The sequence below is a fragment of the Triticum aestivum genome, chromosome 3A (genome assembly GCF_018294505.1).
Source record: "Triticum aestivum cultivar Chinese Spring chromosome 3A, IWGSC CS RefSeq v2.1, whole genome shotgun sequence".
Classification (NCBI taxonomy): domain Eukaryota; kingdom Viridiplantae; phylum Streptophyta; class Magnoliopsida; order Poales; family Poaceae; genus Triticum; species Triticum aestivum.
In genome coordinates, this window is record NC_057800.1 from 427,833,874 (window position 1) to 427,845,427 (window position 11,554).

General features: G+C 49.8%; 1 protein-coding gene across 1 annotated transcript; it reads left to right on the forward strand.

Annotated features, from left to right (window-relative positions):
* The first annotated feature begins 6,974 nt into the window (after positions 1-6,974).
* LOC123061502 (uncharacterized) lies at positions 6,975-8,813 on the forward strand. The gene is made up of 5 exons (XM_044484622.1): positions 6,975-7,419; positions 7,519-7,599; positions 8,016-8,086; positions 8,159-8,224; positions 8,305-8,813. The coding sequence occupies exons 1-5, from the start codon at positions 7,356-7,358 to the stop codon at positions 8,560-8,562; spliced, it is 540 nt and encodes a 179-aa protein (XP_044340557.1). The 5' UTR covers positions 6,975-7,355; the 3' UTR covers positions 8,563-8,813.
* The last annotated feature ends 2,741 nt before the right edge of the window (positions 8,814-11,554 follow it).

An 11,554-nucleotide genomic window follows, 5' to 3' on the forward strand; every position in this document is an offset into this window, starting at 1 on the left:
ACCGCTGCAACTTTCTATATCCACGAGATCCCATCTTGGGCCCTGTTCCGAAGCTCCGCCGGAAGAGGGTCGTCATCACGGAGGGCTTCTACATCATCCTAGCCCCTCCGATGAAGTGTGAGTAGTTTACCTCAGACCTTCGGGTCCATAGTTAGTAGCTAGATGGCTTCTTCTCTCTCTTTGAATCTCAATACAAAGTTCTCCCCCTCTCTCGTGGAGATCTATTCGATGTAATCTTCTTTTTGCGATGTGTTTGTTGAGACCGATGAATTGTGGGTTTATGATTGTGACGCCCCCGATTTAATCGTACACTAATCATGCACGCAAATGTGTACGATCAAGATCAGGGACTCACGGGAAGATATCACAACACAACTCTAAAACATAAATAAGTCATACAAGCATCATAATACAAGCCAGGGGCCTCGAGGGCTCGAATACAAGTGCTCGATCATAGACGAGTCAGCGGAAGCAACAATATCTGAGTACAGACATAAGTTAAACGAGTTTGCCTTAAGAAGGCTAGCACAAACTGGGATACAGATCGAACGAGGCGCAGGCCTCCTGCCTGGGATCCTCCTAACTACTCCTGGTCGTCGTCAGCGGGCTGCACGTAGTAGTAGGCACCTCCGGGGTAGTAGTCATCATCGACGGTGGCGTCTGGCTCCTGGGCTCCATCGTCTGGTCGCAGCAACCGGGTAAAGGAAGGGAGGAAAAGGGGGAACAAGGCAACCGTGAGTACTCATCCAAAGTACTCGCAAGCAAGGAGCTACAGTACATATGCATGGATATATGTGTAAAGGGCCATATCAGTGGACTGAACTGCAGAATGCCAGAATAAGAGGGGGATAGCTAGTCTTATCGAAGACTACGCTTCTGGTCACCTCCGTCTTGCAACAGGTAGAAGAGGGTAGGTTGAAGTCCTCCAAGTAACATCGCATAGAATAATCCTACCCGGCGATCCCTCCTCATAACCCTGAGAGAGAGCGACCACCGGGTTATATCTGGCACTTGGAAGGGTGTGTTTTATTAAGTATCCAGTTCTAGTTGTCATAAGGTCAAGGTACAACTCCAAGTCGTCCTGTTACCGAAGATCACGGCTATTCGAATAGATTTAACTTCCCTGCAGGGGTGCACCACATAACCCAACACGCTTGATCCCATTTGGCCGGACACACTTTCCTGGGTCATGCCCGGCCGCGGAAGATCAACATGTCGCAGCCCCACCTAGGCATAAGAGAGAGGTCAGCACACCGGTCTAAACCTAAGTGCACAGGGGTCTGGGCCCATCGCCCTTAGCACACCTGCACGTTGCGAGGGCGGCCGAAAGCAGACCTAGCCTAGCAGGTGTTCCAGTCCAATCCGGCGCGCGTCGCTCCGTCGCTGACGTCACGAAATGCTTCAGCTGATACCACGACGCCGGGATACCCATAACTACTCCCACGTAGATGGTTAGTGCGTGTAAGGTCAACGACCCAACTCAGATCAAATACCAAGATCTCGTTAAGCGTGTTAAGTATCCGCGAACATCGACCAGGGGCAGGCCCACCTCTTTCCTAGGTGGTCTCAACCTGCCCTGCCGCTCCGCCACAAAGTAACAGTCGGGGGCCGTCGGGAACCCAGGCCCACCTCTACCGGGATGGAGCCACCTGTCCTTTCAGCCCCCATCTCCGAACAGTATCACAGGTAATGCAATAGTGTAAAGTACATAGTATATGCCCGTGATCACCTCCCGAAGTGATCACAGCCCAATAGTATAGCATGGCAGACGGACAAGAGTGTAGGGTCACTGATGGAACACTAGCATCCTATACTAAGTAGTAGGATAGCAGGTAAAGGTAACAACAGTAGTAGCAAGGACAGGCTATGCAGCAGTATAGTATTAACTGAAAGCAGTAACATGCTACACTACTCTAATGCAAGCAGTATAGAGAAGAGTAGGTGATATCTGGTGATCAAAGGGGGGGGCTTGCCTGGTTGCTCTAGCAAGAGAGAGGGGTCGTCAACTCCGTAGTCGAACTGGGCAGCAGCAGCGTCGGTCTCGTAGTCTACCGGAGATAAGAGGGGGAAGAAACAATGAATACAATGCAAACATAAACACGATGATGCGTGACGTGACAATGAGCGGTGCTAGGTGTGCCCTAACGTGGTATGAGGTGGTACCGGTTAAGGGGGGAAACATCCGGGAAGTATTCCCGGTGTTTCGCGTTTTCGGGCAGAGGAGCCGGAGGGGGAAAGTTGCGAGTTCGATAGGTTAGGGGGGTGTGGCGGACGAACGGGTTGCGTATTCGGAATCGTCTCGTCGTTCTGAACAACTTTCATGTACAAAGTTTCTTCATCTGATAAACGGTTTAATTTATATTATTTATCAAAGTTTTAATCATTTTCTATAATTATTATTAATTCGAAAATAAATAGGAAAATGCTACGAGTACACAGAAGTGTACCCAGCTAGAGTGTGTGTGTGTGTGTGTGTGAGGCTGGCTTGTGAGACCAAGGGGGCCAGTCAGCAGTCTAGTCAGCATCGACCATTGACGGGTCAAGCTGACTAGTGGGGCCCAGGTGTCATTGACACAGGTTTAACCTAGTGTTAAGTTTTATTGATAACAGATTAATTAGCAGGGTGGGTCCCCTCTGTCAATGAGTGGTTACCTTAGTTAATTATGTATATTAACTAATCTGCAGTTAATTAACGCGTGGGGTCCTGGAGTTAGTGAGTGTTAGTAGGGGGTAAATGACGTCCTCGTCATCATGGTTAACGCCGACGAGGAGCTATAGTGCGCCGGCGACGGCAGCAACGCGAGAACCCGTCGGGCTTGCGCTACGGGCATCGGTTCGATGCGTGAAGGGGACCGATGGGTAGCTGGTGGTCGACCACGTCGACCGGTGGTCGCGGGGCGGCCGAACTTGGCCGGAGACGACGGCGGAGTTGACATCCGCCGCGGCGCAGGCGGCTGCCGGAATAGGCGTGGTGGGGCGACATGAGGTAGGCAGCAGGCGCGGACTATGCGGGCGGGCTACCGGCTAGCGGCAGTGTGGCCACGCACGGGAGCGTGCACAGGCTGCAGTGAGCAGGCCGGGGGGGGGGCACAGCAGGGCACCGTGGTGTGCACCGGCGCACGCCCGCGACGCAAGGAAGGAGGGGAAGGAGGATAGAAGGGGGTGCTCACAGGGGAGCTGCAGGGGAAGGCAATGGGCTCGAGGAGGTGGCGACAGTCCGGCGAGGGAGGGCGGGCTCCGGGCGGAGCGGTCCTCGGGAGGCGGCGGGCGCGGTCGACCCGGCGGCGGCGGGGTCGGGCGACGCAGATCCGGCGAGGAGGTCGAGGACGGAGCGGTTCGGCCGGGAGGCGGTCCGACGAGGTGGTGGGCGATCCGACGAACGGCGGCGACGGGCGACGGGGGCAACGATGTGGGCGGGATCGGGCGCTGGGGCCCCGATCCAGACGGGATCGAGAGAGAGGGGGGGAGTGGGGATCGTGTGCCGGTTAGGGTTAGGTTTCGGTGGAGGTAGGGGTTAGTAGGGGAGGTGGACCGGGGTGGGCCGGCCCGTTCGAGCGGCTGAGGCCAGCTGGGCCACTTGTGGTCCAGCGGGGAGGGGGGTCCTGTTTTCTTTTCTCCCCTTTTTTTTGTTTGCTAGTTTTCCTTTTCTCTTTTTTTTTCAATTTCTTTTCTGTTTATTTTTACCTTTGTTTTATAAATTATAAATCTAGCCCCTAAATTAGAACTAATACTTATGACACTACCACAATTGATTTGGCACCCTAAACAATTAGTTTAAATTTGTTTAGTATTTAAAAGACAATTAAATATTAGTTTTACTGCAGTTTTTATTAATTTAGTGCTTTTAACTACTTTATAAAAAGATGTTTCCTCCACCATAAATACCTACGCATTATTTTTCACCCCTCGAACATTTTAGTACTAAAGTTTGAAAATCTTTACCGTTTGACTTTATTTTAAGTTTGAATTTCGAATCTATTTTGAACTAACACGAGATTAACAAGAGTAACCGTGGTGACGTGGCATCATTAACGTGGGATTACTGTAGCCTAATTGCCCGGGCGTCACAATGGTCAAGTCTACCTATGAATAATATTTGAATCTTCTCTGAATTCTTTTATGCATGATTGGTTATCTTTGCAAGTCTCTTCGAATTATCCGTTTGGTTTGGCCAACTAGATTGGTAGTTCTTGCCATGGGAGAAGTGCTTAGCTGTGGGTTCGATCTTGCGGTGTCCTTTCCCAGTGACAGAAGGGGCAGCAAGGCACGTATTGCATCATTGCCATCGAGGATAACAAGATGGGGTTTATTTCATATTGCATGAATTTATCTCTCTACATCATATCATCTTGCTTAAGGCGTTACTCTGTTTTTAACTTAATACTCTAGATGCATGCTGGATAGCGGTCAATGAGTGGAGTAATAGTAGTAGATGCAGAATCGTTTCGGTCTATTTGTCACGGACATGATGCCTATATACATGATCATGCCTAGATATTCTCATAACTATGCTCAATTCTGTCAATTGCTCAATAGTAATTTGTTCACCCACCATAGAATACTTATGCTCTTGAGAGAAGCCACTAGTGAAACCTATGGCCCCCGGGTCTATTCTCATCATATCAATCTCCATCACTTTAATCTTGCTTTGCTATTTACTTTGCCTTTACTTTTTACTTTGCATCTTTATACCAAAAATACCAAAAATATTTTATCTATCAGATCTCACTCTCGTAAGTGATCGTGAAGGGATTGACAACCCCTAATCGCGTTGGTTGCGAGTAGCTACCGTTTTGTGCAGGTAGAGGGACTTGAGCGTGGCCTCCTACTGGATTGATACCTTGGTTCTCAAAAACTGAGGGAAATACTTACGCTACTCTGCTGCATCATCCCTTCCTCTTCGGGGAAAACCAACGCAAGCTCAAGACGTAGCACTATGCATCACCATGATCTTGCGTGTGTGTAGGAAATTTTTGAAAATTACTACGTTACCCAACAGGTGGCGGGTGGGAAGCGAAATTCCCCGTCATCAGCTTTCGGTTCGAACCGGATATAGTTCGGCTGTGAATCCCCCGCTAAGGATAGATTTTTTAATGAGTTCAGCACATCGCCCAAAGGCAAGTGCCGGAAGATGTCCGCGGTGCTGAATTCGGCGATCGATGGCCGATCATGCTCGACATGCGCGGACGCACATAGTTTGGAATTTACAGCCAGAAACGAGTCCGAGGTCCTGGTGACACAGGCATTACCGAAGGTTAGGTCTGTGTGCGGCTCCAACACCGTGGAGTCTGCGGCTTCCATGGCGGGGTTGAGCTTCCCATCCTCGGATGGCGCGACCTACTCCGGATTTAAGGCCAAAGCGGTTACAGGTGCAATTTCCTGGGTATGGCCCGATGACAGATCTAAGTCATGTTCATCGAGGTGACGGGGAGCGACTGCCGTGGTCTCGAATCCGTCGAAGATCAAGTCTCCGCGGATATCCGCGACGTAGTTCAAGCTCCCGAATCTGACCTGGCGGCCAGGGGCGCAGCTTTCGATCTGCTCCAGATGTCCAAACGAGTTGGCCCGCAGTGCGAAGCCGCCGAACACGATGATCTGTCTAGGGAGGAAGACTTCCCCTTGGACAGCATTGTTGTAGATGATTGAAGGAGCCATCAAACCTTTTGAGGACGACACAGTGGAACTCTCAATGAAAGCACCAATGTCGGTGTCAAAACCGGCGGATCTCGGGTAGGGGGTCTCGAACTGTGCGTCTAAGGTCGATGATAACAGGAGACAGGGGACACAATGTTTACCCAAGTTCGGACCCTCTCTATGGAGGTAATACCCTACTTCCTGCTTGATTGATCTTGATGAATATAAGTATTACAAGAGTTGATCTACCACGAGATCGTAATGGCTAAAACCCTAGAAGTCTAGCATGTATGACTATGATTATGATCATCTTGATCCTAAGCCCTCCGGTTTATATAGACACCGGAGGGGACTAGGGTTGTACAAGGTCGGTTACCGAGAAAGGAATCTTCATATTTGATCGCCAAGCTTGCTTTTCACGTCAAGGAGAGTCCCATCCGGACACGGGAGAGAGTCTTCGGTCTTGTATCTTCACAGCCCATTAGTCCGGCCCATGTCCAACAGGCCGGACGCCCGAGAACCCCTTAGTCCAGGACTCCCTCAACGACCCGCTTACAAATTCTATATTTTTAAGAATTTTATTTTAAAAGTGGTTGATGCCCCCCCGGGGGATTACCCAAGATTAATTTGGACGCAGCCATATCCAGACATGGGAACAGAGGCGCTTGCGCTGCTATTTGCAGAGACGGTCAAGGTATATATATATTGGTGCATCCGTGACATGCTATGAAGGGATCATCTATCCGAAGATTCTGGAAGCGTATGCTTGCTGTGAAGCCTTTTATCTAGCTGAAGACCTTAACCTTTCAAGTATGTACATTGCTACTGATTGTGCTGCTACGATCAATCATTTAAAGGGTGAGTTCAGGGGAACATCGGTGGTCATCATCAAGGAGATTCATTCCAGGCGGAGAAACTACACTGAAGCAAACATTGTTCATGAAGGGATGGAGGCAAACTACGAAGCTCATGATCATGCGAAGCCGGCAACTACTCTAGATAAGGGCCGCCATCTTTGGCTTATTTCCACTCCAGATATTATTTGTATTAGCAACATTATTAGTGCTAAATAAAGTGGTTGATTGCTAAAAAAATAAGAATTTTATTTATATTAGCCACCCAAAACAGTCCAAATAGGCCCAAAATAGCCTCAAATCAGGCGAGCCGGTGGGCTAAACGCGCTGTGCCGTGCCTGGGCCAGGAAGCGCGGCACGAGTGCCGGCCCGGCACTAAACGGGCTGTGCCGTGCCTGGGTGGGCCGTGCCGTGCTTAGCCCGTTTAGGCCAGGCCGTGCCGGGGTCTGCTTCTAAGCCCTAGCGTCCGATCCATCCTGCCTCCCCGCCGCCGCTCACGCACGCGCCTACAATATTTTCTCGTTTCTCTTCTCTCTCTGCCTCGCCTCGCCTGTCCTCCTCCTGGATGTCCCCGTCCCCATCGGCCGGCACGCTCGCTCCGCCCACTTTTCTCGACGCCGTTCGGCCGCAGCTCTCCAGCCCTGTTCCTCGACCGTCCCCAACTCCCCATCGGCCACACTCGCCGCCCGCGCGTGTGCTCGGGTAGACGTGCCTGCGTCCTGCGCCGCCGCCGTCGTCGAACGTGCCGTGGCCGGCTGTCCGCACGCGCAGCGTCGCCTCTGTATCTCGCTCTCCACGCCGGCGTCGCACTCGCTGCGCACACTGCGCGGAGTCGTGGTGACCCTTCTCTCTCGTTCGTCGGAAGCCATGGGGGAGCCTAGCAAAGAACTCCTGGACCTCCCATCGGGGCCCAATCCACCCTCCTTCATCGGTGCGGCTCTCATCCCCGTCCCCGCCTCCCCCAAATTCCTCTCTGGTTGGTGTTTGCCTTCCTCCTTTGCAATGTTTAGGGGTTTTGTGTGATTTGCAGAATCGCTGTTCGCGGGCAGGGAGCAGCACAAGGGCACGCGCAAGGCGGGGCCTCCCACCGACCCACTCCCAAAGAGCCAAGGTATCTCTTCTCCGAAAATAGATGAACCGTTGCGCGAGATTGATTATATGTTTGTTTAGTCCAAGCTCATCAGAGAATCATATGAACATGTATGTGTTCACCCTGGTTCTTCCGAGTCATTAATCAGTGGCACTGTTTGGTTGTTGCTAAGAACGAGCTTGAACCATACGGCTATTGGGGCTGTTAACATAGTAGGTCATTGTGTGAAACAATTTCTTTGAGTCGGCTTATTATGTTTTACAATTTTTTGACTGAAATATCATTGGGAAAGCCTCTACATTGTAATTTTCTAAATGAAAAGGTTTGACAAATATTTACATGTCCAAGCGGACAGATACAAAAGGAATTTGTTTGTTGGCTTATGTACTTCTCCCCTGAATTTTTCTGTTTAACTTGGGTGTTGCAATGCTGCATAGTTCTTGGAAAAGTGAAGGATTTCTTGGGAGAGATGGCAAAGGCCAATGAGAAATTGCAGCTTGATGCGCAGGTAGGCTTCTAATTGATTTTGCGTTATATCAGTGTCCCTACTGTTACTTAGCTCCATTTTATCTTTGTGCAGAACAAGCCTCCTGAGGAGTATGACATTGAAGCACTCACTGGAAATGAAAAGGAATATATTGAGATGGTAAAGCTAATCTATCCTCAGGGACATAGTGGAGAAAACAGTGTTACTGAGCTAACTGATGAGCATGGTTCTGTTTGCAGGATTTGATTCTCGGTGTAGCTGATCTTCATTCAGAGCAGGCTGTGGATGCAGCTGAGGCGACAATGAGCAGCTTCCCACCCTTGGGAAGTTCATTTGCTAGCAGCTCATCTGACTCAGAAGATGATATCGATGAAGATGGTGACGATGAGCCTGAAATGCCTAGCAAAGAAAAATGTGGCAATCCAGATAAACCGGAGGCTAATCCAGCCAAAGGGAAGAAGCCCAATAAAAGACAGAAGATTGTTGTTCTCAACTAGTCATCCTTGACAAACAACGGCAGGGAGCTTTGTTGCTTCTCAGGAACACCTAAGTTTTGTGCTGTGTGATGCTCAGGTTAACTGGGGGCTGTATCCTTATGGGCTAAGTGATGTCATGCTCCACTCCAGCAATACAATGTGTGACAATATCGTTTGTTCTGAAATAGCGTTCCATGTACTATCCTGTTTCCTTCACGAATTGTTCAGGTGCTTAATGCCCTTGAAGAGAACACAGAATGGGGTTCTATGTAGTTTTAGCGTCTCCTTTTTTTTTTTAGAAAAGACACCGAAAGGGTCTTATATATAATACTCCCTCTGTCTTAAAATGAGTGTCTCAAACTTAGTACAACTTTATATTAGAGTTATAGTACAAAGTTGAGACACTTATTCTGGGATGGAGGAAGTGTTTTGCAGAGAAAACAGGACAAAACGACAACTCTACACAAAACGACCATAAAGATAAATATACATTGAAAACCTTCATGGCCATCTTCCTTCGATTGTTTGCCGCTCGTTGGAGGTTATGAAGACCCTTGTCGCTGGCAATGAGATGTACTCCCTCTTAGTTCACGGAGGGAGTACTAACCAAACAGGGTTGGAGAAACTGGACCTTACCAAGATCTAAAGAGAGGGCCAGATCAGATAAGAGGCCAGAAAGACCTTGTTCCAACACAGCAAGTCGCCACAACACCCGGATCTTGGATCATAGCCACCGCCGAACTGGAGTCCATCTCAATAGCAATAGGCAAATTACTTCGTTGAAGAGCGAGGGATAAACCCTCCACACACGCACAAAGCTCAGCTTCAAGCGCATCACAACAAGTGTGAAGATGCCTACATGCCGAGAAGATGATCTCCCCCTTCTCACCCCGCAATCATACCAACACCAGCATCACCTCTCACGCCCAAGGATCCATCTGTATTAAGCTTCACCCACCCGAGCTTAAGTAAATCCTAGGATAGTAGCTGTGGAGATTTCGTAGCATGCGATATAGGGGGCATATAAGATATAGAACTCTTCCCTTTAGCCGGGTCCATAAAAGAATTTAGTTTGATCCCAATAAGCGAATCTAAATAACTACGAAGGAACCGAACTGAAACTTCCACAGGTGGAGGCGGCTTGTTGTGTATGACTTCATTCCTGATGAACCAACACCTCCAAAAGACCATCAAGAGCATGCATCGAGCAATCTCATCGAGGGGTGCAATTGCATGTAGTAGCCACTCCTTCCCCAAGTTCACGAAAGACTCCCGCGCAGGTAGACACCACACCTCGAACATAGCATTGTACAGCTGGCGGGCGAGGGGACAGATTAACATGGGATGAAAATTATCTTCTGGTTCGACCGCACACACTAGGCACAAGCTCGAGACCTCCAAACCAATTTTCTGTTTATTGAGCTAGGTGGGAACTTTGCATGGCGATTGGCTACGAACCTCGTCGATGTTGCCAAATGCCAAGGAATAGAATCTAAGTAAAACAAGGACATACTAGAACTAAGAAAATAGAAGGGTGGGTTCCCCACTCCTCTGGCCACCAACAAAGCCAAGGGGCAGGAAGGTGGAGGGGATCGAGGCAGCGGTGTGACGAGACCTTTGTCGGTGTCAAAACTGGCCGATCTCGGGTAGGGCCCCCCGAACAGGTTCGGGCCCTCTTAATGGAGGTAAAACCCTATGTCATGCTTGGTTGTATTTGATGAGTATAGGGGTTACAAGAGTTGATCCACCTCGAGATCGTAATGGCTAAACCCTAGATGTCTAGCCTATATGATTTGTGATAGCCCCTATGGACTAAACCCTCCGGTTTATATAGACACCAGAGGGGCCTAGGGTTGTACAGATTCGGTTTACAAAGAGAAGAAACTACACATCCGGACATTAAGCTTGCCATCCATGAAAAGGAGAGTCCCACCCGGGCACGGGGGAAGGCCTTCTATCTTGTATTCATGGCCCATCAGTCCGGCCCATGCTACACAGCTCGGACACCCGAGGACCCCATAATCCAGGACTTCCTCAGTAGCCCCCGAACTTGCCTTCAATGACGATGTAATATTCGGCCCATGTCTTCGGCTTTGCAAGGAGGGTTCTTCATTATAATCCGGATCAATGACAATCCGGCGATAACCTCGACGCCTTTTACGATTCCTCCTGTCAGCGCTTTGAGTTTCGCGCGCCAGGCGAATACGAACGGTCCATGCTTTTTCGCAAATAAGCCCTTCGCCACGCTCGGATGGCACCTGTATAAGGAGATATGAATCTCCAAATGCCATCTCACACCGCGCAAAAGAAAAACGACCAAGTCTAGCCACAAACAAGGCCTTCCATCATGGTTGGCAACCCAGGCTCCTCTTCGCGCCCCCACGGCCCTCAAGAGGGTGATTGGCAGAGTTGCTCCGTGCCTCATCTTCAACTAAGCCGGCTCCAGACGCAGGGCTACCGCCCCCTCGCATATCTAGTTCCCGTTCGAGCGGGATTATATTCAATAGGCAATGATGCGACGGCTGATAACTTCCCCAGCCCAAATAAGGAGGAGAGGGTGTGCTTCGTCCCATTTCTGTTGTGGGCCTGGGATTTCCAATCCATCCCTTCCTCTGAGGGTTATTGGAATTTTACGGCATCCAACTGCACAACCTCACCCCAGGTTCGATCCTGCACATCTCACACTTTGTTGCCCTCCGCGAGCTATTCCTAGGCATCGAGGCCCATTTTGGATTATGGAGGAAATTCTTCAGCCTCGTTCCCCGCCACAAAGGGGGTTCCATATTTGAAGTGGACGGTGCCGAAGTATGGCGTATTGCCGGATCCGGATACCCTGTAGGAACACCTAAAGAAGCATACCCGCAGTGGTCTTCGGAGTGGTTCTATATGAATGATGTTCCGCTGCCGGATCCAGTCAGGCGCGGCCTCCCTGAATTTTCCAGCGCTCCTCTAAGGAAGTGCTTCAACTGGCTTCCCCGAAGTCCCAAGGAGGAGGACAGTGCGGAGATAAAGA

Bases quoted from the DNA above. Each gene is read 5' to 3' on its own strand.
- LOC123061502 (XM_044484622.1), top strand. From the start codon at position 7,356: ATGGGGGAGCCTAGCAAAGAACTCCTGGACCTCCCATCGGGGCCCAAT. The intron at 7,600-8,015 runs GTATCTCTTCTC...AATGCTGCATAG, and splicing joins CCCACTCCCAAAGAGCCAAG to TTCTTGGAAAAGTGAAGGAT. The intron at 8,225-8,304 runs GTAAAGCTAATC...TTCTGTTTGCAG, and splicing joins AAAAGGAATATATTGAGATG to GATTTGATTCTCGGTGTAGC.